Below are 27,603 nucleotides of genomic sequence, written 5' to 3'. Positions count from 1 at the left end.
GTATACTCGTTGAAAAGCAGAGATAATTCTTTTGATTCATTAATATGATTTTGTTTCTAGAAACTAGTAAAAAAAAGAAAAATTGCTAGAACTAATCATTTGGTAAGATGGCTTAATACAAGGTAAATATACAAAGATCAATCACTTTTCTCTATACTAGCAATAAGCAACGAGAAATGGAAATGGGGGAGAAACTTCATTTACAACAGCAGATAAAGTGAACAAAGTATTTCAGGAGAAAGTGAATAAGGCAGGCTTAAGACTTTTATAAGTAACTCTATAAAGTCTTACCAAGATTTATATAACCAGATATAACAAATGGAAAGACAAGCAATTCTGGAAAATTCTTCTACATTTATATCGGGCTAAAAGCAAGGAGGGGGTGATGAACTTGGTGTATGTGGAGAATAATTCAGAATGTTGGCAAACTGGCACTGTCACTCAGTTGTTCAGTGGATTTTTAATGGATATTTTCTAAGTGCCGTACTCGGCTGCACACAAGTTAATAATCCAGACTGATCCTTGTTCTTGTGGAGCTGACAATGATTTAACAGTAACAAAAGACAAGCATTTATAAAATAAATTGTGAGAGTTGGTAGACTGTCACCTATACTATGTCATTATTCGACAGACGTGGAAACAGAGGCCCAGACAGGACATGTGATGTGCTGGAGTTCACACAGCTAGTAAGTACAAGCCGGGGCTAGTTCTCTTGACTCCCTCAACAGACTATTACTGCCTCTCAGACTGCAGTTTGAGGGGCTTCAGATGATCCTCCATAGCACAGTCTAATGCAGCACTTAGAGACATTTTTAATACAATTATACACCTGACCAGGGGCATAAGGCTTGAGGAAAATCTAGGCCTAGTGATGGTGCTCAAACTCTGTTAATATTTTGTTTGACAATGATCAGAGCCCTACAAACCAGGGAATACGAGGCTGTCGTTAAAAAGATGGTGTAAATCTAGAAATAGACCTAAACATGGAAAAATGACTGACATATAATTAAGTAACTAAAGAAGATTATAGAATGTTATATTTATCATCATCCTATATATGCATGTGTAAAATTATATATATATGTAAATATAGGTGTGTGAAATGATACAGTATGCAGAATTATATATCTGTATGATTTTATGTGAGTGGCTATATATTTCTGTGTTTACATATAGTGTGTGTATAAACACATATAAGTATGCAGAGATACAACTTCTGGGTGAATGTTTACCGTGACGTCAACAATTGTTACCTGTTAAAATATGAGGTGGACATAATTTTCTTCTGTGTTCATTTCTCTATTTTTTTATATTGATCCAGTGTCTCTTTTACAGCAATGAAATGTAGAAGATAGATTGTTCTGGGTAACTTCAGCTACCAGAGCATGACCGGCGGGTTGGAACACACGTTAGTGTGAGGACAAGGACTTTGGAGACAGAGATCACAGCCAAGACCTACTCACTTAGCAAAAGGAATGAAAAAGCGAATGTGTGTTTAGGACCACATGATACACCTTCCTAAAACTTACAGATTACCTGGAGGAGCCTGCGTCCTAGATGACACACCTGGCCTCTGCCAGCCCTGGGCTGCCAATCTTCAGGCATCTTGTCATGGGAGAAAAGTAATACCTACATACGCAAGCCCTCACTTAGCATGCTTTCCGTGACATGCAGGTGAGCAGACCCCTAAAAGCTGTGTGCAATAAACACAACTTCTTTAAATTGATTTTGCTCAGGCGTAGTTTGAGCTGCACCTATAGAGCAGGAGCCAAAATTGATTTTTGCCAAATTAATTTTAAAACAAATCAAGAGTGAAATTATGAGGGCAAGGAAAATCATTATCTTTCCTGAAAGACTAAGCTACTTATTAATCACAAGCCCTTTAGCAGCACCAAGCACGGGATTATACACAAATATTTGCTATGGCAACCATAGTAATTTTTATTTATTCCATAACTCTTTATGGCAGTGTCTTGGTAATCCAGTTCCAATTTGATCTGACGTCCTCGTGGAGTCCTCTAAAATTAGCTGCAATGCTTTAAAGCTTCATCCATATCAACGTAAGAACAATATATCCACAAATATTTTTATTTACATTGGTTATCTATGCTTTTCAGTGAGTGTAACTCCTCACACGGTCACCACCTAAGGTCGAACTCTTCTGTTCCGATGTTATGAATGACGTTGGCAATGCAGAGGCATGGTCTTGCAGAAAGCTGCACGGAAAGTCCTCCCCTACACTATGTGATTCTTGCCATGACTGGCAACTACTGACCTGTACCTCCCGACCCACTTCTAAAATAAAAAGTTTGCAGTAAAACTACCTAGGCAACTTAAATAACATAATTGAGTCATCATTAATCACTTGTAATCCCTTCCCTTTGCCACATTTATTAATCCGTAAAGCTTTTCAGAGAATGGTTCTATTCCAATAGTCTTCACATGCCATCTGTTGGCAATAGGTCTTCACAGATGCCACTTTTTAAATCGGCAAATCTCCTCAGGAGCCTCATCTGGCTCCCATCACCCCTCCTTCAGGGAGCCCCAAGGCACTGCAGTAATACCAGCCTCAGAGCAGATGTTCCATATTCTCTGGCACATTTCCCTTCCTCGGTAGAGTTCCTGAATGCAAATTTTGAGGTGGCGAGAAAAAATCTTTTGGGTGCAAGTGTTTTCCACAAATGCTTTCTCTCAGTGTCAAATGCAGTGTTCAGTGTCTCATTTCTGCTCTTCTGGAGACCTGGTCAGAGAGACTCTTTGCTCAGAGTAAAGGGAGCAGAAACAGACACAGAGAGACAGCAACCAGAGAGAACCTTGGAAAACCAAAGACAGCGAGATGCAGAATCAGATAATACAAGGCTAAATTTTTTTTAAAGCTCAACTGGGTCTACTCTGCCATGGAAATTAAACAACATTGTGGTCTGGGCAGAAGAAAACAAATCGTTTTGGGGAGATGTGTGAAATACAACTGTGACTGCTTACTTAAAACAAAACGGAGGACTGAGAAATGGTCCATGGAATTAAGATCACTGAGGGCAATTAATTTGGATAAGTGACTTATTAATTGCCAGGGTCTGAGATTTAGATTATTCAAAAACATTTCTTCCAGATCTATAATTTGCTTGTTCCACATAAACACAACCTCAAAGTGAATATATGCTGCAGTGATATTGAAACAGTGTCACGTTTGGGGGAAGGGGCACCAGCCTGGTGTTAGAACAGGGTTCTGGAGTCAGGCATGTACTAACTCACCCATCTATGAGACCCTGGGCAAGTGCCTGATTTATCTGTCACCTCTATTTTCTTATCTCTGATGTGAGCAGTGGGACTAGATGACCACTAGGTCACTCCCAGCTTGAAAGCAGCATAGCTTATACACGGTACATGTGTTTATACTTTATGTTGAACTGGGTTGCATCCACTTCCAAAATGGCAGAAGAGATGGCAAGATCTGCTGTTGCATCTGCTGGGGCACAAGGAACAAAAAGAACCAAGTTGAAAGACTGTCTATGTATGTTTAGGAGAAACAATAAATGTAGATCACATATCCAAGTGGAGCTCTTCTAAGGAAGAGCCATGTCATTAGGGCTGCACGATCTGCTGCTGAACTGCAGGGGAGAGGAAAGCGCCCAGCGTGGCAGGGAGATGAGTCCCAGATTCCAGATCCAGCTCTGCCTGCCGCTCACTAACATCAGCCGAGTCCTTCATCTTTAAAGAGGGAATTAAAGAGGATGGATGTGCTTTGGGAAAGTCGGTGCACCCTCCAGATATAAGCCTGATTACAAGACATTGATGAAAAGAATGCTTAGTTACAGATTTCTCCCCATCACTCACTCTTCCTTTTTCCAAAATCACAAACGACTTTAATTTGGGCAACAAGAATTTCAACTAAGACACTTTACAATCAATCACTGTTCCCCTTCATTCCACGTTTCACCTGTGACGAGACAAGTACGTTTAAAGAGGAAGAGAACAAATACCTCAATAATTCAATTATTGGAAGAAATTCACCAGGCTTACTGAGGCATTAAAAACAAAGTTATGTTTTGCTTTATTGGAAGTTGGGGAGATTGTTGTTTTTCGTAATTTCTTTGTCTTGGCTTGGGTATTAATCATCCAGATCCTCATCTCAACCTCCCACTAGACAATTACAATCTTAGTCATTTACTGACAGGGACTTCAAAGGTCTTAAAGGAAACTCAGTGTCCCAAGTAAATAATAAATTTCTCATCCTCTCTCTCTTTCTGCCTTTCAGGACTAAGTCTGGGTAAATTTGCCGAAGTGTTTGTATTCTGCAATCCTGCTCTTCTGACCATTTGCCTCAGTCTCTCCCTTTAGTACCAACCACTCTCTTCCTAAGTCACCTCGAATCTGAATCTGTGCTGAAATGCCCCACCTCCAAGCCTGTCCTCCACCGACTCAGACTTCTCCACCCCATCCCATCTTTCCAGTCACTCCTCTCAAAATTAGTTCCTCCCTGTCTCATTTCCTTTCAGCCTTGGATGTGGTCGGCCAGTTTCTGCTGGCAAACTCCTTACGACTATGGGGTTAGTGTCATAAAAGTTCATTGCTCCTTGGGGCTCTGCATATTTAGAGTCTGATTCAGACACAGATAATGTCTTAACACTGCCCTGTCTAACACTGTAGCCACTAGCCACAAGTGACAATTTAAATTGAAAAACAAATTAATTAAAACTAAATAAAATTCAAAATTCTGTCCTTCAGCAGCACTAGTCATGTTTTGAGCCATAGATACTATTTCTACTAATACAGAAAGTTCCGTTAGTCAGTGCTACCTTAACATAAAGAAATTCATTTTAATGGTGGATTGTGAATATGACAGTTATTTCTATGCTGAGAAACTGCAGGAGCTGTAAGTGAATTTCTTGTGTTGCAGATGTATAATCAGGAACTGGGGTAGGAGATGGCTGGATGAGGGAGAAATGACTATGTTTTGATGAGTACTGCATGCCACGCTTTGGGCAAAGGCAGACCAATGGAAGAAAAAGTCAAGGGGCATTATCTTTTTAGGTTAACAGGAAGTCCTCCAGCAACCCATTTTACAGGTGAGAAAACAGAGATGAAAAGAGGTTAGGTAACTTGCCCAGTGCTTTGAAACCAGAATGCAAAATCAAGTCTGTTTGAACTCCAATGTTCTTCCTGTAGTAACTTGCTGCCAACAAACCTCTGGCACCAGGGAAATGAGACTCCCAGCCACTGTTTCCAGCCACTGATCCTCAGAGCTCACTAGTTTTCTTTCCCTTCAAAGTAGGGCTTGAGGCTATGTCAGTAAAGAACAATACAATTTTCCAACATTTTCTTTTGAGATAATCCTAGATTCACATGCAGTTGTAAGAAGTAACACAGAAAGATTTTGCTTATCCCTTCCAGATATATACACACACATTTTTTTGATCTGCTACATACCAGACACTACTTGGTGCTGGGACCACAGAGACAAGATTTTCTTTACCTTCAAAGATGTTAAAGGCTAGGGAAGAACAAATAAATGAATAAGTAATGTAGAGTTCATTCAAACAAAAATGGAATGGCATTTTCACCTATTAATTAACAAATGACAATAATAGTCACGACGTCCTAGCTAAGCTACTTTGAAAGAGACACTCGCGTATTTTACTGGTAAGGGTGTACAGTGAGGCAAACTGGAAGGCAGGTTGGCAGTGTACCTGAAGTAGCTCCATCTTGCAGCTAGGGTCTTTTGAGTGCCTGCTCTATTCCAGGCACTGGTCTGGATCCTGGGGAAAAACAGTGAACAGAGTAGACACTGGCCAGCCCTTCTGGAACTTAGAGTCTTGTCTGATTTATAGGCAGGTAAGCTTTCGTGAGAAGTGCTGTGACAGGCAAAGAAAAGACGTGGCAGAGCACAGGTGAGGGGAGCTGACTTCGGCCTTAGGTGATTAAGGAAGGCTACCCTGGAGGGGAGGACGAGAAGAGACAGCCTTCCATCTATTAAATGATAAACAGAAGTCAGCCGGGAGGAGAGGAGACAGGGTGGTGTGGAGAAAGAGTTCTGAACAGCAGGAACAGCCCATGGGAAGGCTGTAAATGGAAAGAGAACGACCTAAAAAATCTTGCAAAATTATCTCACGGTATAACCCAGAATACAAACACACACACACACACACACACACAAAACCCTTCCAAACATAAAGACCTTCATCACATCATTACTTGTTACAGTGGAATACTGAAGAATATGTATTTCAATAAAAGATATTAGGTTAAGGTATAGAGGGCACATTTATAATACAGAGTATTTTATAGCCATTTAAAATAATATTTACAGAATACTTTTTTTCAAATATCAAAAAATCCTATGTTAAAATGTTACATGAAAAAAGGCAGGATACATAATTTTATATCCAATATGAACCATAACCATGTTAAATGTACATATAATTAAATGGAAGGAGGTAAGTTAAAATATTGATAGTGATTGCCTTTTGATAGTGACATTATAGGTGGTGTTCTGTAGATGCTATCTGACAGCATGATGTTTAGTCTGGAGCAAAACCCAGCTCCACCATGTACTATCTGCACCTCCTTGGGTAAGTCACTTAACTCTGCTGTGTCTCAGCTTCCTATGTAAAATAGGGATAATAATAGCACCCAGGTGATAGGTTGTTAAAAACATTATGCAAGTATCGTATCTGGGCATGTTATTATTAATATGTTGATTATTAGTATTCTGGTTTCCATTTTTAAATTCCTCTTTAATGCACTTAGACAACTTTTATAATGGGAAGTTTTTTACATCACTCATAGTTCAAATAAGTGCCTCATCTTGTAAGTTAGTGCTAGTTGTGTGGTATCTGAAATGAGAACACTGAGAAGAGGCAGCTAGCCCATCCTGGGGAAATAGAGAGACACCAGAGAAGGATGCTGAAAGAGAAGGTGATGTCTGAGCTGACTTATTTAGAACAAGAACTTGAGGGGAGGAGAACAGAAGGGAATTGTAGACAAATGTAGACAACAAGCAAAGATGTAGAATCTTAGGACTCTCAAGGCAGACGGGGGCTCAAAGATCAGCCAGTCCGCCTTCGCATCCACGAAGGTGTCCCCTTGCCCATGCCCTACAGATCCTTAAACACATTCAGGGAGGAGGAGCTGACCACCTGAAGAACAAATCCATTACCTGACTGGATAGTTCTCTTTGTTAGGAAGTGTCCCCACACATGGACGCTCATCTACCACTGCACTTACGTACACATATATCAGAGCAAAATCCAAGCCACGTGGCCACACCAACACACACCTGTGGGGAGTGGCCGTCACCTAAGCGTGGTCCATCAAGGCAGCACTCCTCAGTCTACTGCACGGTTGTGCTGTTTGTGGCTTGTTGCTGAGATGCCTTATAAACATGACTGACTCTGCTGTTTTTAAGCGCAAAAGCTGTGAGAGTCCTAAAGGTTTAGGTGAAAAGCAGTGCATGATTTCAATAGAAAGAGAGGAAACTGAAAATCTCAAAATAGTGATACGTTCCCTTTTATGATCATACAATTCATTCTGAAGGAAAAAAGTGACTCTGGGCATCAGTGCTTGGCACCATCTAAAGAAGAGATGGCACTGGAAAACGGCCAAGTGTGTGTCTGGAGAAACAGCATCGATAACGTATGGATAATACTAGTTCCCCTTCTGGCTGGAGACTTTCTTGCAAGCTCGTAGATCTGAGCCCCGTTGGGAACTGAACACCATCAGCCAGTGCTCTTCCACCAGGTGCAGACCCTGCAGCAACGGTAACCTGTCCCGACACCTCTGAAGCACAGTGAAGCTGAACTGCTTGATGAGGAGAACGCTACAAATCAGAGAGGGAAGGACCGATTCTTCAATTCATACATTAGAACAGCTGGATAAAAACCTGGAAAATAAAGTCACATCTCTACTTCACTCTTTACGCCAAAATTAATTCCTGATGGATCAAGTCCTTACAGGTGAAAAGTAAAACTTAAGAAGTAACTTTTTTCAAGAATCACAGAGAGGCAAAGACTTTTCTAATATGACGTAACAGCTAGAAGTCATAAAATAAATATTTTACATGGAGGAAAAAAAAATCTCACCAAAGAATAACAGGAAAGATATCTGTAATTCATATCATTGGCAAAGGATCTGTTTTCATAATATATAAAGGTCTCCTGCAAGTCAGTAAGAAAATATCAACAACTCAATGGAAAAATAGAGAAAGAAACACAGCAGCTCTTCGTCACATGAGAAGACGCTCAACTGCATTTGTAACAAGAGACATATAAATGAAAATTAACCCACACATCACTTTTTCATCCATAAAATGGGCAGAGCTCCAGAAGTGTGACAGTGCCATCTCCTACACTGATGGTGAGTCACTAACTGGTAAAGCGTCCATGAAGGAAGTCTGGCAGCATAACCAAAATGACAAACATGTGGTCTGTGATCTCGCAGTTCCACCTCTAGCAATTTATCCCTCATGCATCCTAACACAGGTCGAGTGGTGTGAGTGTAAGGTTATTCATCGCACCATTGTTGATAATAGCAAAGCAGAAAACAACCCGAATTCTGTCACTGTGGGGTTACTAAGTGGCTATTTTCAAAATGAGGCAGATACTGATGTCCAGATATGAAAATACTGGAAAACAGCCAACTGAAGAGTACACTATGATCTGCGTTAATAATAAAGAGCTAGTGAGATGACAAATGGAGAGAGGTTTTTGCTTGCTGGAAGGATAACCAAAACCCCAGAGGTCCACCCGGTATCCAGAAGTTGAGGTCAGGAGACAGACAAGCTTTCTACTGTAATGAATCTTGGTACCTTCTGAATATTTTATCATGAACATGTATCAGCTTTTCAAAATCAGTTGAATTCAGTAACAAATTCCCTGCTCAAAACAAATCTCTTCCTCTTCTCTGCTACCCCTATATTTTGTGCTCACTTTTTTGTGTGTTTGCATATGTATTTATCTCACCTACAAAACCATGAGCCACTTGAAGGCTGCAACTATGTCTCTATCAAGCTTCCATCTCCAACATCTAGCACAGTGCCTTACACACGGTGGGAGGCTCTTTTTTAAGTGATGTCTTGAAGAGTGACGGAGATCTTTTCCTTGGAAGGACGTCTGGCCACCTGATACAGCAGCTGAGCGGGGCCGCAAGACCCTAAGAACATCTACCCACCAGTCCTGGGATTCTACCTTGAAACATGTCTTATCCTTTAATAAAAAGGAGGGAGAGAGAGACAGAGGCAGAGAGAGAGAGAAACTGAGACCAACAAAGATCAGACTGGACTCCAGAGCAGTGCTGCTAAGGAGAATACAGGTGGGGAAAAAATGTGATCATGTGACTGGTTAAGAAAAACATCATTCAAGATCTTCTGTGATCTAAAAAGATACACTAAGACAAAAAGTGACTTGTCAGGAAGTCCACTGGAAGCATCCTGTTCCTACTTCTGTCCCGGTTCATGGTGGGTTTACCTAGGGCAGAGGCTACAGTTTCAACAGTTAAGCGTCAACACAGGTATCTCCATTCTATAGCTAATTCAGCTGATTTCATCTTAGCCCATGGGACACCGAGCACTTCCTAAGGGCAGGGCTGGCTGACATCTTTATTAGCAATAATCTCTGCCACCTGGTTATCTACAGATTTAAGACCACATAATCATCCTCTGCGTCAGAGAGTGGAAGGAGAGGGGGAGGAAACAGACTAAGAGGCTCTAAATCCCTCCTAACACTTGCTTCTTCCCTACCAGCAAGATTAAGAGCAGTCAACAGCCGTCTGCATCTGCCTTCAGACCCTGCCTGCTGGGCTGGCTGGGCTGCCCGGGCTGCCCAGGGCCCCAGGAGGAGCAGCTCTGAGGGCAATGCTGGGGACCCCAGGTCCACCCACCCAGGCCAAGCCAGTGAAGTGCATGCCATCCATCTCCCAGCAGCAGTGAGCTGGCTAGGGACCGTATCACACCCAGCAGGCAAATTAGGGGTCCACCTCCTGCGGCCATGCTGAAACAGACCGAAAGGAGGCGGTCTTGGGGGTACAGGTCCTGGAACACCCCCGAGAGTGAAGATGCAGCCCAAGAGGGGGGCAGCCAACACCGCAGGAGCATCTGCTCTGTGGGGGCCCGCTCGGGCTCCCAGGCCAGCATCCCACCGTGGATCGAGGGCAACTATAACTACTACATCGAGGAGGACGAGGATGGGGAGGAGGAGGAGCAGTGGAAGGACGACCCGGCCCAGGAGGACCAGCAGCCAGAGGAGGCCACCACCGACCAAGCGGAAGGCCGCAGCGACGCACCGATCGTGTCGTCCACACTGAACGTGAACGTGGGTGGCCACAGCTACCACCTGGACTACACCGAGCTGGCCTGCTACCCCAAGACGCGCCTGGGCCGCCTGGCCACCTCCACCAGCCGCAGCCGCCAGCTGGGCCTATGCGACGATTATGAGGCGCAGACGGACGAGTACTTCTTCGACCGCGACCCGGAGGTCTTCCAGCTCATCTACAACTTCTACGCGTCCGGGGTGCTGCTGGTGCGCGACGAGCTGTGCCCGCGCAGCTTCCTGGAGGAACTGGGCTACTGGGGCGTGCGGCTCAAGTACACCCCGCGCTGCTGCCGCATCTGCTTCGAGGAGCGGCGCGACGAGCTGAGCGAGCAGCTCAAGATCCAGCGCGAGCTGCGCGCCCAGGCCCAGGCCGAGGAGGCCGAGGAGCTCTTCCGAGACATGCGCTTCTACGGGCCACAGCGGCGCCGCCTCTGGAACCTCATGGAGAAGCCCTTCTCGTCGGTGGCCGCCAAGGCCATCGGGGTGGCCTCCAGCCTTTTCGTGCTCATCTCGGTCGTGGCGCTGGCGCTCAACACGGTGGAGGAGATGCAGCAGCACGCGGAGCAGGGCGCGGGCGGCGGCTACCCGCGGCCCTTCCTGGAGCACGTGGAGATGCTGTGCATGGCCTTCTTCACGCTCGAGTTCCTGCTGCGCCTCGCCTCCACCCCTGATCTGCGGCGCTTCGCGCGCAGCGCCCTCAACCTGGTGGACCTGGTGGCCATCCTGCCGCTCTACCTGCAGCTGCTGCTTGAGTGCTTCACGAGCGAGGACCAGCTGCGGGGCAAGGGCTCGCCGCGGGAGCACGACCTCGAGACCGTGGGCCGCGTGGGCAAGGTGGGCCAGGTGCTGCGCGTCATGCGCCTCATGCGCATCTTCCGCATCCTGAAGCTGGCGCGCCACTCCACCGGCCTGCGCGCCTTCGGCTTCACGCTGCGCCAGTGCTACCAGCAGGTGGGCTGCCTCATGCTCTTCATCACCATGGGCATCTTAACCTTCGCTGCAGCCGTGTACTCCGTGGAGCACGACGTGCGCGGCACCAACTTCACCAGCATCCCCCATGCCTGGTGGTGGGCTGCGGTGAGTACCACTGCCCGAGGACTTTCCCACCCTCTTCCCCAGCCCTTAAGAAGAAGGCCCTCCCGTTCCTGGGTTATGCCACCTACTTCTCTTTGTTCCCCGATCTTCCCCTGCCTTGTTTAATGGCCCTTGCTTTCTCCATTCCTTCTCTGGCCTCGGCTAACAAAAACAGGGCTGGATGTTGAAAGATTAGAAAGACATAATCCAGTAAGAAAGACAGAGTCCAAGAAATTTGACATGGTCCTAGGAATCTCCAAGTCTGGATTAAATCTTAATCCCCATGAAAGGCTGATTTTGAGGAGTCCTTGTTCACCTTCATGAGAATCTTCACCATCATCATTCTTGTTGTTACTTGTTAGTTATTGAACACCTATTGTCCTAGGTGGTTTATAAAGCTTATCTTATTTCAGCATCACAACTATGTGAGGTGGTTATAATCACTAATTTTTTAAAGAGGAAAAGTTAGAAGTAGCTTCAAATTTTGAAGGGCAGGAAATGAGACTTGTCTCAGTAGCGTCAGTGTTAACTGAAATCCTACCGCTTCTAGCTGAATCTGAGCATCTAACACTGAAACTTGCTCTGTTGTCACTAAAATTCTTTCAGGACCCGGCTTTATTGTTCCATTTTACAGACAGAGGAATCGAGATGCAGAGAGTTTGAGTGTAGACACACAGCTAAAGGTACCAAAGTGAGGACTGAAACCCAAGCCTGTCCGACTGCAAAAATCTATGCCCTTTCTACACTACAGCACTGCCTCTCTCAAGCTGCAGTTTTTATGCATGCCTCACCTAATTTGAAGTTCATGTTTTAGTTATTTTTGTCAGTGTTTTCTTCAGTATTTGCTTGTTTATAACAATTTATGTCACTTACTCAAATGTCTGCATTTCTGATATGCTAGGCTAAATCCCTGGAAAGGCCCTGAATCCCGGAAATGCTGACTGGGCCTTCTCAGGTCAATGAATAAGCGGACGTTTGTGCAGAGGAAAGAACTGGGTGTGTGGTTTCCTTATTTTTTAAAAGTAGATTATTTGTAATGCCTTTAAAGGCATTAAGCAAATACAGTCTGTTTTTCCCATGTTAGAAAGCAGGTATTTGCAACATTAACACTGGGTATGTTAGAACCCACGGTCTGGTGCGAAGTTCTGACACGAAGCTAGCCAGCGCCACTACTAATAGTGTGGCATAGTGGGATGGAAGATTTAGATTTAGGTTCTAGTCCCAGATCTGCCAATAATTAACTGTGGGCCTACATTATTAAGTGTGAAACCTCAGCCCCTTACTCCCTGTCCTCAGTTTCCTCACCTCTAAAAGGGGAGGGCGGAGAGTTCTACAATTCAGTGAGCCTTGCTTCCCTGGCCAGCAGAGCCCTCCTGTGCACAATAGGATTTGTGAACTTTCTTCAGTGACAGGATGACATTAGGCTCTTCCAAACGAGCCAGCCTCGTGCTGCTCCTCTGATCATATTCCAACCCACGAAAGGTCATCCCCATAGCAGATAAACCACGTGTACCGATGGAGCTGATGAAGGATAATCTGTCCCCAGCAAATGACATTTGCTCTGGAGGTGAGGAGAGCAGGGAGGGAAAGGAGAAAATCCACATGCTGACATCACACCTGGTTTTAGAGTCAAGTTTCCCTGCGTCCAAATATCTTCAAAGGCTAGCGTGTGTCCACTGGAGCTAGTGGACTCTTTGATGCTCTATTTTTAATACACAATTTTTTTTACCTTTTATATATTAATATACAATTTTTGATAAGAATTCTGTTGCTAATAATGGATGTTTCTTTTCAAAAATTTTTCCTGAAGTGAATGCCTATTGAGCCCCTTTAATTTCTTGATCTGTTTTATGTATAATGACAGTTAACACTCTCAAATTATCCCATTTTTATATTAACTAAGTATTAATTAAATAAAGTAATTTAAATTAACTAAAATTATTTTACTCATCATCAGTGCTTTCTTTAGATTTTACGATAAAAATTAAACCACCATTCAGTTTTTCTCTATAACAAATTTCACCAGTTACTGCTTTTACCAACGTGAGTTTTCTTTTGTGGTCACTACCTCTGTCAAGCGCTGCTGTCACAGAACAAAATTTGCACATTTCAACCTACGACTTGCCAACCTTAACTTTTACCGATTGCCTTCATCCATTTCATTCTCTGAGAATTATTTATATGTAAAAATCATCATGGATTAGATGAAGGACGGATAACCTGTATTCGTTTCTAAACCAACCTATGAAAACAAAATAGCAGTTCCCCTTGAACATCTGAGGACGGCTCTCTTCCCCAGGACCACTATGTTATTAACCCAATAAACTCTTCTGTGTATTTCTGATGACTTTGCATATTGTGTTCTAAGGGCCCTTGTTTTCAATAAAGCAAAGAGAAAACAACACTGTCAAAATGATCCAGACAAAAAATATCTTGCTCCCTTATGCAGATGCAAGCTAAACAGATGCAATGTATTAGGACCAATTCTTCGTGTAACCCACAAAAATCCATCTTCTTCATTCACTGAGTAAGATTTTGCTGAGCACTCCCAGTGTGTTAAGTTGTATCCTAAGCACTAGGGATCCTGAGTGACTGGGGAGCGGGTGAAATTCTGTCCCTCAGGGAGTTTACATTCTAATGGAGGAAGATAATAAATAATTTCAGATACTGGTGTGTCTTGTACAGAATAACAGGTTAGAGAGAGGCCTGTGTGGCAGAATCTACCTTGAATAGATTGGTCAGAGAGGCCTTCTTGGAGAAGATGACACTGAGCTTTAAATCTGAATGATGAGACAGAACTCATCAAGAGAGACATGACTAAACAGACATGAGAATCTGAGGAGAATCCTACAAGTAACTGCTCCAATGTTCCCCAAGCATTTTATTAAGCATCCACCTCATAATTTTAAAAAATTCGGGGGAGTGGGTATAGCTCAGTGGTAGTGTGCATGTTTAGCATGCATGAGGTCCCAGCTTCAATCCCTGGTACCTCCATTAAAAATTTTTTTTTGAACACACACCCATGATAAATGTATATTTAGTTATTCCTAAGTTTTAAGGTATTTATTCACATAATAATGATGCATGGCAAACCACCCCAAAACTCAGTGGCTTAAAATATCAAGCAATTATTTAGCTTATGAGTTTGCAGGTCAGCAATTCAGGCTGGTTTCAACTACAAGGTTCTTCTCATTTGGGCTGGTGTCAGTCACTCACATCACAGTCTGATGGTCAGGTGGCTGGCAGCTGGGATGAAGAAGGAGACTGGATCTTTCATCCTCTAGCAGGCATATATCCATGGCAGTAGCCAAGGACGGGAGGGAGGGAGACAGAGAGAGAGAGAGAGAGAGAGAGAGAGAGAGAGAGAGAGAGAGAGAGAGAGAGAGAGAGAGAGGGAGAGAGAGACAGTGCTAGCCCAATTATGCAAGCACAGATAAGCTTCTGTTCATGAAATCTGCACAACGTGCTGGCCAAAGCAAGTCACAAGGCCAAACGCAGAGTCAAAGGGCAAAGCAGGTTAGCCCACTCCCTGTAGGAAAGCACTGCACAGTTATATGGCAAAGAGCTTGGAGACAGGCACATATAAAGAACTGGGTCCAGTAATACAGTCATCCTACTGCAATAAGATATTACTGCTCAAATATATTAGGCACTTCAGAAAACAAACACTCACACATGGCAAATGTAAAGATGAGGTAAAGGAAAACAGGATTGATTTTTTCTTGCCCTGCTCTAGTGCTGAATCCCTTGTGGTCTATTCACGCACATTAGGGACAGATTCTCTAACCCACTCCTCCATGTGTTTCCAGCGCTTTCAGACAACCCCGGATCTGCCAAGGATCCTGTAACCTTCCTCTGTAATTCAACTCAGGGTTTTAAAGACAAATACAGTAATTTTCATTATTGTAAATTCTCCGACAGCTGCAGAACAAACCCCTGGTGGACACTCATGTCTGCAAATGCTCATGCGTTAGGATATAAGATAGACCCGTCCTACCCGTCTGTCAAATGGAGGTCATTTGTAAGCACTAATGTAATAGGAAACATATGTAAAACACCAGCCTGTACTAGATCTGCAGTAAATAGAAGCTACCATATCTGACTAGTTGATAGTCTTTATCACATGGAAGCAATAACCTTTGCTTCTAGATTCATTTGGGGGAAAATAAAACAAGTGATTCCTTCTCTGCTGAGGAAGAGAGAGACTGTGAGACACACAGCAGGGTCAGCTGCTCCATCCTGGGATTGCTTCTGAGTGTCCAGATAAACAGCCTCCTGCCTGGAGCCGCTCCAGCCATGTCGGGGCTCCCCGGCTTGCCTGGATGTGGGAAATGTGTGGCCAGCTCAGCAAGAACAACTAGCTCTGTGATGGAGCTGTAATCGTTGGCCTCTGTTGTGGCTGTATTTTTAAGGAGAAAAGGGCAACTGGACTGGTCAACAGACCACTTCCTTCTGAGCTTTCCAGGATGAGTTAAAGCTACAGAAACCAAACAGGAAATTATTTCATTAACTCATTCCTTCAAAAGCTAACCAACACTCTTCAAAAAGAAAATTTATCTCCAGGTGAGGCATCAGAGAACTGTGGCCCAGAGACTTTGCTCCTGTCTTTGTTTTCCTAACGTTTATCATTTCCTTGCAGATAGGGGGCACTTACAAGATCACTGAGATTTATTTGATTTGATCGATTGCTTCTTTGCTTTGAGAAGACCCATTTGGAAGGGCAATCAGGAAAACAGAAAACAAAAAGTGGGATTTTTTTTTCTTTTTTAATGGAGGCACTGAGGACTGAACTCAGGACCACAAAGCACATGCTCTACCAGTGAGCTATACCCCCCACCCCACCCCCACCCCCAAAATGAGATTTTAAACAGAGGGAATTTGATACAGGGATATAGATACATAGGCTGGAAGAGCAATGAGGGGAAACTGAGATAACCGAAAGATTGGTCACTGTGGGAAACAGTGTTGGCCTCAGAACTGGGGAACAAATGGGAGAAGGTAGAGTTTCCGGAAGCTAGAAGTACAGAGAAGGAGCCTCTGCGAGGCTGCGGCAGAGATCCCTAAGATGGCACCATGAGGTTGGTGCTGGGTGTGCCAAAAGATGCCTGAGCTGTCCACTGTCCTTGAAGGATGATGAGAAAAACCAGCAGGAAGAGAGACCCTTACTTCCTCATTCCATCTTCTAGTCTCCCAACCGTGTCTCTCATCGGCAGAACATCACCAGGAGACGACAGGCAAGGGATTCTGGGAAATGTAGTTTGCATCCACCCCCCCCCACCCCCCCAGCCACTGAATTACAGAAAAGAACACAGAAGGATGTGGCGCTGGGGGCTGAGAGATAACGGCTAAATGTCGCACAGAGAAGGCATTACCATTCTCCTAGCTCCTTCAGAAATAGCACAGGACCCATAAACAGGGCAAAGCCTCTTAAGCACTTGAATGACTTTTGGTGTGGGGGACTCCTGACTTTGGGGTGGTCCTCTCTTATCTCTTTAAACTACCCTCCTCCTGTTGGCCAACTTGAAGGGGACGTGCCAGACCTGTGTGGGGAAGGGAGAAGTACCAGGTAAGCTGAGGATGTGGAGGGCATCATCATCATTGAGTACCTTTCTAGAGGCAGATGAGTAGATTCCTTAGCTTCTGCACACCCGCCCCTTATTGTACAAATTTACATACACGTCAGAACTTGAACATACAGATGAGGCTGGTGGTTCTCCTCAAGGTGATCACCCATGACCTCATTCTAACAGTGCCTCCAATGATCAAAACATTCTTGGAATTCCACTGGGGAATTATCTTCAGAGCCTGTGACATGTCCATTTGCTTCTTTGTAATGGTGCTAAATCTTTACCTTTTTGAGGGCGGATTCAATATTTTTAAAGAGTCAAGACCCTTGAGTTAAAGATTGGCACCTAGAGTTAACCCTCAAGGTGGCTAAGAACACTTGTTTGAAGGTCATGCCACTGAATTGTCCATGCAGATTATAATCCAAAAGAGGGGTTCCTAAAATATTTGTAGTGACAGCAGCATGGGAGGTGAAGTATAACCTTTGAAGCTAAATCCTTTAAATGACAACATGCATTGAAGTTTGTAATAATTTTAGCCAGAACATGTTAGTCTTTGCCACCTCAAATTCTTTGGGCAAACTAAGAAAAGATGTTAATTATTTTAAAAAATCAGTTTTATTCCCTGGGATCCTAATTCCTAGCTGCATGGATTGCTGGGTGCTAAGAGTTAATCTAGGCCTAGGTCATTATGTGGGAAACAGACATTCCTTGCTTAAGGAGAAATTCAAGCATAGTTATTGTAAAGTTTCAGAGAAAAACTGGATGCTTGTCCTCCTTGTAATGTGTAGCAGGCTAGGATTTGCTGATTAGTGGGTGAACTGCTGGGGAAAGATTACATTCCAGCTTTTGGGACCCAACAAGTAGGGAAAATATGTAAGTTTTCAACAGAATGGTAAGTTTCCAGTTTATAGAGTAGCTGAGCCAGTCAGTTTTTTCAGGATATTAAAATGGATTGCAGACATTTTGGTCACATTTCCAAACCCAGCTCCTGCTAATGTGAGAACTCACTCTGTGAGGCCATTGGGTCATCCTGGGGCCTTCAATTTTTAATGGTCATCCAGGGAGAAATGATTTGGCCTGTGGAACATGGAGAGAAAGTTTCCATAAGCCAAGGAATCCTGCATTCTTCTGGAGCCAAGGAGCAAGCAGCAGATCACTGGTTGAGTCAAATTATCCACAAAATAGACAGTGCATAAATTAGCTATGCATTTTGCACAAACTCTTCAGAATCAGTCACACAGAGTCTCCTAGCAGAAGAGATCTTTTCTCTAAAAATAGAGATCCAAGGCATACAAAAATATTTAGACCATATTATGCACATCAAATATTTAATCTTCCTTAAGCCAGTTCTCTTTGCTTTTGACTTCTCACTCAACGTTCAGCCAAAAAAAAAAAAAAGATGAAATTGGGTTGGGAGGGAAGAAAGCTGATGTGGGGACTAAGCAAAAGTTTAAATTTAAATTAGGTGCTTTGTCTCAATTATTTTCTTTTCTCTGTATCCTCCAGTCTCCCACCTTGCCCCCACACCTGTAGTCTCAGACCCTTGAGGGGCTGGTTTCCACCAAAGCCTTTGCTTTGGCCTTTCATGGATGCTGCCTGTTCTAAAACTGCCCCTTCTGGTCACTCACCCTTATATCCAAATTCCCTTTAAACCTCCTTCAGGGAAAGCAGACAGGCTGAACGTTCATCCAGAGTGGGAGTGACTGTGTTAGTGACATATGAAAGCTGTTGCTCAGTTCCTACACCTGGACAGAGATCTGACTGTGGTTCTTTTACTTGCAATGGGGCCAGTGGCAAGAAACACACACACACACACACACACACACACACACTGCAGTCTTTTTTTCCCTTTCTTTAGATTAGCCCACAGTCTCATTGTATTACTGCTTCTCAGCCCACTGTGGTCCAGGAGGTGGGAAAAGGAGATTCTCTACTGGAGACAGAGGGTCCCACCCAGCCTCCCCAACACAGCATTGGGCAGGAGCCAGGGAGGAGCATCTTTCTACAGCCCATGGGTCTAAGAAGCATAAGAACTTCACACTACCCTGCACACACCCTGCACCCGGCACTCCCCTTCCATTCCCAGAACACCCCTATGAGGTATGTACTATTATTCTTCCCACCTTTCAAAACTAAAAACTCAGGCAGAGAGAATTTAGGTGACTTTCCCAGATCCCACAGCTGGGAAGTAGATTCAGACCCACGAGGCCTAGTGCTACACCTGCTTCCTTAACCTCGCCTACCCCATCCGCCTCTCTGAGATGCTTGCTTGTATTTTTCCACCGTGCGAAGGGGCAGCCCACCCCTCAGCAGGCCTCTGCCCAGAGGTGGAGCAGTGAGAGGCGGTGCATCTCCCGCCCCCAGAGGAACTGCAACCTTCCCCTCTTTATGGGCTGGGTGGAGCCCTGGTTCTTATCAGCTCCACCAGATTTGCCCAGCTGGCCCACTTCTCCCTTTTTTTTCTAACTAATCAATCACACTCTAAGTTCAAACTAACCTTTACATCATTGAAACAAAAATTTACATTTCTAAGTTAAAAGCTGTCTCAGTACAGATCAACAGGGTGACTCTACATTTTATAACCATCTGCTGGAAAATTGTGTAACCACGACACAAACCAGTGAAGCCAACATTGCCCCCTGGAGTTGTGCAATGCACACTTTTTCCAACTGTGATCAACAGCCCTGTCTAAAAGGCTTCTAGTAATTTTGCCAATAGTCTGGGGACCAAAGGGAGTCTTAGTACATGAGGCATAAAACAAAACAGGCCCCAGGAGGTTTTCCCAGGTTTTCTCTGGCTGCACTGCTGATAACTAGTCCCATGGGTATCTGCGTTTTAAAACAGAAGCTTGTTAACCTAAATAAATCTCTAATTAGTGGAATTTAAAGCAGTGTGACGACAGTGATGGGAAGAATTTCATGCAGGGTGAACATATTTTTGGTCGGTGATGTCTTACAAAAGTCCCTTCGCAAAATAATGAGTGTGTTTCTCCAGACATTTGCAATTAAAGCACCTTCGTATGAAAGACCTCATTTGAACTACATAACAACTCTGGGAAGTATTACAATTGCCTCTATTTTAGGGATGAGAGAAGGACCACAGAAGAGCCTGTGTAGTGCCTTTTGTGTGCCTCATACTGTGTTAAGTGCTTTATAATCATTTTCTTACTTAGTCTTCATGGGACTCTTGAGAGTTAGGTATTACCCTCCTGTTTTAGTTGCAGGAACCAGGGCTTAGAGACTCTGAATGTTTTGCCCAGGGTCACTCAGCTGGGACGGATCAGAGTCAGGACTTGAACCCAGGTCTGCCTGGTTCTAAGCCCAAGCTCTCTTCAGCACACACGTCATGTAGGCAAACCCAGGGACCCCGTCCTAAAGGTGGGTCCCGCTGAAGGGAGGCACAGATCTTCATTGACGGAGCCTATTCTATGCCAGGAACTTCCCACACGTCATCGTCTGTGCTCCTCACAACAACCCTCTAAAGCAGGGATTCTCTCCCCTGAATTGTATATAAGAAAACTGATCAGTGATCGTCAGGATTTAAACCCAAGTCTTTCAGCTCCAAAGCTCGTGTTCCTTCCATGACACAGGTCTGGCAGGCAAACTTTCTGGTACCTCCTAAAGCTGGCTCCACGGGGAGCTGTTACACGACCCACATTCACCCTCTGGGAGACAGGCGACCCCGCCCTGCCTGGTTCTCTCCCTTTCCTCTCCTCCCTCTGGAGGCTAACAATTCCACTCTTCCTTCCTTCCCGCACAGGTGAGCATCTCCACCGTGGGCTATGGGGACGTGTACCCCGAGACCCACCTGGGCAGGCTCTTTGCCTTCCTCTGCATTGCTTTCGGGATCATCCTCAATGGGATGCCCATTTCCATCCTCTACAACAAGTTCTCCGACTACTACAGCAAGCTCAAGGCATACGAGTACACCGCCATACGACGGGAAAGGGGGAACGTGGAGTTCATGCAGAGAGCCAGAAAGAAGATGGCTGAGTGCTTGGCTAGAAGCAACCCACAGCCCACCCCAAGGCCAAATAATTAATATTTCTTAGGACATGTGGCTGGTTGGTGCCATGGACTTCAAGGCTTCAATCCACCTTCCTTTTATATTATCAGGTTTGGCAGTGAAAGGACCCATGAAGGAGACACACACACAAGAGGCATTCAGTTCACAAAGGTCTACCTCTGAAAATGTTCATTTTGGCCCAAACTCAGACTGCCTCATATTACTCTTTAACCAACGGCGTTGTGTACGATTCTGGCTTTCCCAGTGACACTGATACAGCAAACTCCTTAAGAGGAGCAACCTCTTAGATTTCTTTTGTAGCTTCTCATGGCTTCTCAATAAATATTTTGGGACTTGAGTTGACTTGAGAAGAATTCCTTTGATTGAAAGAAAAGAACATTCTGAATTGTCCAGAAGGAGGGAGTGTTGCAGCAGAAACTGTATGAGCTTTGGAGTTAGACCCACCTCAGTCAGAAGCCCAGGTCTACCAGCTGTACGATTTGGGGGCCAGTTACTTTGATTGCCTGAGCCTCAGTTTCTTGATAAATGAAGAGTTTAAAAGCCTTCCTTATGATATGAGCATAGGGATTGGAGATAACACTTGTGAATGCTCAATAAATGGTAGCCATTAAAACTGTTTGAGTAGGTATCATGTGGTAGATTGTTGACTGGTGGTTCTCAACTCAGGGAGATTTGTCCACCCCCTTTCCCTTGCCCCAGGACATTTGGCAATGTCTAGAGATGGTTTTGATTGTCACCACTGTGACAGAGGATGAGAGGGGCTACTGGCACTGGTAGGTAGAGGCCTGGGATTCTGCTAAACATGCACAGGACAGCCCTATCACAAAGAATTATCTGACCCCAATTGTCAATAGTGCCAAAGTTGAGAACCCCTGGTCTAGACTTGATATGGGTGCCCTTGGACATGACATGCCCAGGGTGTTCACTCCCCTCTCCTGACAGGAGCCTCCCATATCTTCACCTCTCAGAGCCTCCTGTCCCTCTCTTTTTCATGAAAAACAAAACAAACCAAAAGACACTGCCTTTTGGACAACTGTTCTGGGCTAAGCAAAAGGAATTAAATGGACATGGCCCTCAGCTTTGGGCACCATCTGTGGTTTAGAAAACCAATTCCTACAGAGCACAGGTCCTTTCTCTCCCTGACCCCTTCTCCTCTTAATTCCTTCCTCCTTCCATAGGACTATTAGAAATTGAAGTCCTGGGAATTAAAGGCACTTTTGAACTGAACAAACAGAGATTGCCCCTGTAACTAGGGGCTTGCCATTCTGACCACCAAATTTATCTCAGGGCATGAGTGAATCTACCCTTGTGTCTTAAAAGTAAGAGAAGTCACTGTGTGCACTCTCACACTGACAGGCATGATGGGCTGTGCTCTATGACTTGACTTGATCCTTCATCCATCCCTAAATAAGGTATTAGATTCCTTTCTTATTTAGGAAGAAACAGGCTCAGAGAAGGTAAGTAATCGGGCAAGTTCAGACAACCAGGAAATGGTGGGGTTGGGCTTCAAGCCCAGGTCTGCCTGATCCCCACGGCTCTTGACAGAAGTCTAGACTTCTGGTTCTCAGACTGCATCAGCAGCAACTCGAGGGCCTGTTAAGCAGACTGCGGGCCCCAGCCCCAGACTGTCTGATTCTGGAGGTCCAGGGTGGGCCTACAGCTTTGTATTTCTACCAGGTGCCAGGGGATGCTGATGCCGCTGGTCCAAGGAGCACATCTGGAGGACCAGGGGTCTAACTCACTCACTCTGACCCTCCCACCAGGAGCTGTGAGTATGAAAGTCGGGTGCACCTGGCAAAACTAGATCTAGATCTGCCTCCCTCCGAGTCCTGAGCATCCTTTATGTCATTATAAGTGACCTGGGATCTAAAGGATGGACAGAAGCCCTACTATTGGAAGGCCACTAGATAAAACAGAATGCCCAGGAAAATTTGAATTTCAGATAAACGACAAATATTTTTTAGTAGAAGTATATTCCAAACATTGCATGGTATATACCTCTACTAAAAACTTATATATTGCTTACCTGCAATTCAAATTTAACTGGGCATCCTGTAGCTTTATTTGCTAAATCAATCTGGCAACCCAGTATTATTGATTTTGAGAGACAGAGGTTCCTCAAGTGGATAGAAATTACCTCCAAGTCCTAAAACCCCACCCAAACATCAGGCCCCTCAGCCAAGGGGGACCTCCCTCCCTTCTTGCCAAGAAAAGAGGGAGGAACTTCAGATCAGGCTCCTCTCCAGGAATAAGCATGAAAACAGAGTCACAGCGTGCAGGAGGGCGGGAGCACAGCTTACAGAAACACCTGACACGCTCAGAGCAGCAGCCACCCCTTCCCACCTACTTCTAACCTTCTAGCTCGTTCTGAGTCTCCCTGGGAGGGGTTTGTTGATGAAATGTACCTTTCTGGGCTGTTGAGGGCACAGGGAACAGAAAGGGCCAGTGTCCATCACCCCTCCCTCTGCTCAAGGCCTAGAGAAAATGACTGTGACCTCCCGATCAGAAGAATCTGCCCAAGAGAGAGGGGTGGGGACCAGTGGAGGGAAGGGTCAGGGAGGTCTTGGGGAGGAAGATGAACTTTTCCAAGACCCTGGGAGGAGATGTGGTCAATGGCAGTGGCCCCCTCCTCCCCGTCTCACTGGCCCCACCCGCTCAGACAGCTGTGCTCTGCCTCCCAAGACAGTGAGACTGACCAAGTTAAAAAGAAGTAACATTTCATGAGCCCCACTGTACACCAGGCACAGAACCAACATTATTTCACTCAATCCTTCAACAGCCCTAGGAAGCCAGTTTCGAGGTGGTCGCTTACAGAGGCTTAGCCACAGGTCTTGGGAGCCGGGTTCAAAATCCAGCACTGCCATTCACTCTGAGGTTGAACCACATAAAATTGCTGCTTTCATCCAAAACAGATGAATACTGGCAGTTTCATATGGTATAACCTAAGAGTTGCGTGGTCACTTAATTTCTCTGAGCCTCAGTTTCTGCACTGTTAAAGGGGAGATAATAATAGTGTCTTCCAGGGTTGTGGTAGTAATTAAAAGACAGAATGTATTTAAAACCCCTAGCACGCTGTTTGGTACATGCTGAGAACTAAATAAATGTGGCTGCAATCATCATCATCATGACTATTTTGCTGGCTGTAGAGGGAAACTGTACAAGCCCAGAGAGAGCCACCTGTCATCAAAGAGAGGATTCCAGGGATGAGGACAGTTTCTGAACCCGGTTGCCAGCCCCCTAGCCTTCCAGGGCTGTGCACAAGAATCTAGACCAGTCTGTCCAACAAAACTGTCTGTGATGATGGAAACACTGTCTAATACAATAGCCACCAGCCATGTGTGGCCATTGAGCACTTGAAATGTGGCTACTGTGACTCAGGACCTAAATTTTAAATTTTATTTAGTCTAGCATAGGTGACTTATAATATTATGTTAGCTTTGGATGTACAATGCAGTAATTTGATATTTTTATAGATTGTACTCTATACAAAATTATTATAAAATAGATTATATTCCCTGTGCTGTACATTGCATCCCTCTAATGTATTTATTTTATACCTAGTAGTTTGTACCTCTGAATCCTAATCACTTACTTTACCCTCCACCCACCCCTCTCCCCACTGGTAACCACTAGTTTGTTCTCTGTATCTGTGAGTCTGTTTCTGCTTTGTTATATTTGTTCATTTGTTTTATTTTTTAGATTCCATAAGTAAGTGAAAGCATACAGTATTTGTCTTTCTCTGTCTAACTCATTTCACTAGACCCTCTAGGTCCATCCATGTTCACAAAGGACAAAACAGCATTCTTTTTATGGCTGAGTAATATTCCACTCTATGTATATACCATAGTGAGATATCATCTCACACCTGTCAGAATGGCGCTCATCAAAAAGGCAGGAGATAACAAGTGCTGGCGAGGATGAGGATAAAGGGAACCCTTGTGCACTGTTGGTGGGAATGTAAATTGGTACAGTCACTATGGAAAACAGTATGGAGTTTCCTCGAAAAATTAAAAATAGAACTACCATACTACCCTGCAATTCTACTCCTAGGTATTTATCCAAAGAAAACAAAAAACACTACTTCAAAACGATGTAAGCACCCAATGCTCATAGCAGCACTATTTACAATAGCCAAGATACGGAAGCAACCTAAGTGTCCATCGACAGATGAGTGAATAATTAATTCCATTTTCAATTTAAATGGCCACATGTTTGGCAGTACAGTTGCAGGCCTTTCTTCTTATGCCCTCATGGGGGCATTGCTCTGAGGTCGAGGGGTGTTTGGCTTTTTGTGGAAGAGTGGTACCAAGAGAAGCAGAAAGAAGGACAACCCCCATTCTGGCCTGGAAGCTGGGACGGGCTTCCAGGACAACACGGAGAGCACTGGAAGCAGAGGTTGTCACATAAATGGGCTGAATGGCCTCCTTTGTTAAAGAGAAAAGAAGATAAAATTTTCTAAAGCAGGCACAACAAAACAAAAAAGTGTAAAAGGATCATTTAATGGGTTCCAGCCCCCACCCTGAGGGCCTACAAGTGGTCAGAACTTCTTGCTGCTGCCGATCCCTGAGCATCTCATCACCCCTCGAAGGTTCCTTTAACCCTGCCCACACCTCTGTAAACAGACTGTCAAACTGTACAAGGAGGATACTAGGCTGAGTTGGTTCTAATACTTTATCGGCCTCTGTATGCAAACCCAAACCTAAGCCTGGTAAATGTCTCAACATTAAAAAATCAAAATCTAAAGGCAACCAATCATAAACAGCCCACTAGTCTTTCCCAAATAAGGCGAGTGCTTAAGCTATACGCAACCAAATCATTTCCTTGTTCGGCTTCTGTCTTTTCTCTATAAAAGTCTTTGCTCTAGCTCCTGTTGGTGGAAGGCTCCTAACCACTTCTGGTTTGGCACTGCTCAAATCAAAAAGATTTTTTCTCAAATAAACAGTTATAATTGTTAATATGCTTCAGTATATCTTTTAACAGAATCTTTATTAAAATCTTTTCAATTAAACCCTTTGAGTATGTCATCTATTTTCCATTTGGATCCTGACTAACACACCCTGCCTACCTTAAGAAAAATATATTGCTCATATTCCCCACATCACCACTGAAAAGACGAGGCATGTTTATCTGAGGATTCATACCTGCCCAACATATAACCCCAGACTGAGAAACAGAGCCCTGGAACTTAGACCAGGAAGCACATCCAGCTCACCGACGTGTGGTAGGGCGGTGATGACTGGCTTCCCTAACTGCCAGTGAATGCCTCCTCCTTCCCAGCAAAGGCCTCCAGCTCTGCTGTCCTTAGGAGCAATTTGCAATGACTCAGTCTGTTGAGTTCCTTTCCCCAACCCCATCCCAAACATACAAATGGATTTTCATGACTACATTACGGAACAACGTGCATAAAATTAGCTGGAATACATGCAGCTAGGAACAGACATTTTGGTGTCCTTTGAAGATATCAAGAAGCCATCCTGGCCAGTCTACTTACTACCTTTACTCACACAAGTTTTTATTAACCTGGTTTTGTAAGATATAACTGAAACCCAAAGAAATTCAGAGAAATGCCCAGAGATGGCAAACATCTGTTTCTCATGCTGCCTGCCCACCCCTCTACCCGCCTATGCCCACAGCAGACAGTGTTAATCAATCACTTTACTCTTTCCCATTGGAAAGCCTTCTCATTGCAGTTCTCCAGCAGCCAACACAAATCTGTCAAAGTTGACACTCAAGACCTGTTTGCCATCTTGGCATGTGCTCAGACTTTAAAAATGAGGAAGTGAGACTAGAAATTAGTCTCAGCCGTCTCCTAGTACACTGTTCTTTTTGAAGGACTTCCCCATAAATCCAGAAAACCTGGGCAGACTATGACCATGCTACCCTTAATATCTATGAAGATTTTGTAAAGAAACCTCCCTGAGCCTCAGTTTCCATATTATAATAATGAGATCATTAAGACCTCTTTGGGAGGATTAGCTGAAATATGAATGCAAAGTCCTTGGCACCCACTCTGCCATATACTAGGTGGTAGAGCTCACGACAGCTCTCGTCATCCATTCTTTAGAAACAGCATCATTAACATCCAGCTTCCAGACCATGTCCTTCTGTGGCAGTCATGAGGGTCCATGTCACTGAGCTGTTAACAAATAATTTAGTTCTCCCAGAATATGTGCATGGTGGATTGCAATTCTCCACCGCACTCACGTTACGTGTGGCTAAGTGGCTTGCTTTGGCCAAACAAATGTGAACAAAAGAGACATATATCGCTTCTGGACAGAAGCATTCAACTGCTGCCTCTGTATCCCAGCCTTCCTTTTTTCCTGTCTTGGTAACTATGGAAATAGATTGCAAGATGGAGTATCCATCAGCCAACAGCTCTGAGTGACAATGGTCAGCAGAAGCCCAGGCTGACCCCATCTGACAGGTAGTCTAAGTTAGATATACACCTTTTCTGGGTAAAGCCACTGAGATTTTGTAGTAGTTTCTTTCTGCAGCCATAACCAAATCCAACCAGATGAATATTTCTTTCTATATCAAGGTTCCAGGGAAGCTGAAACTTCTCCACCTTGCAACAGAGAAGTGACTTGAAATATTCACGTCTTAAATGTTCACATCTCCCAAAGCCTTTTTCT

The 27,603-nt window shown here is 44.3% G+C and overlaps 1 protein-coding gene and 1 long non-coding RNA gene across 2 annotated transcripts in view; one reads left to right on the top strand and one right to left on the bottom strand.

Moving 5' to 3' along the window:
- The window catches only part of LOC105100271 (uncharacterized), a 243,631-nt gene that overhangs the window by 198,754 nt on the left and 17,274 nt on the right, over nucleotides 1–27,603 (bottom strand). The gene's annotated exons all lie outside the window — the stretch shown is intronic.
- On the top strand, nucleotides 9,981–20,986 carry KCNV2 (potassium voltage-gated channel modifier subfamily V member 2). The gene is made up of 2 exons (XM_031449560.1): nucleotides 9,981–11,381; nucleotides 20,705–20,986. The coding sequence occupies exons 1-2, from the start codon at nucleotides 9,981–9,983 to the stop codon at nucleotides 20,984–20,986; spliced, it is 1,683 nt and encodes a 560-aa protein (XP_031305420.1).

The sequence above is a fragment of the Camelus dromedarius genome, chromosome 10 (assembly GCF_036321535.1).
Source record: "Camelus dromedarius isolate mCamDro1 chromosome 10, mCamDro1.pat, whole genome shotgun sequence".
NCBI classification, from domain to species: domain Eukaryota; kingdom Metazoa; phylum Chordata; class Mammalia; order Artiodactyla; family Camelidae; genus Camelus; species Camelus dromedarius.
The sequence above is the reverse complement of the archived record's forward strand: the minus strand, read 5'-3'. Positions and strand labels throughout refer to the sequence as shown.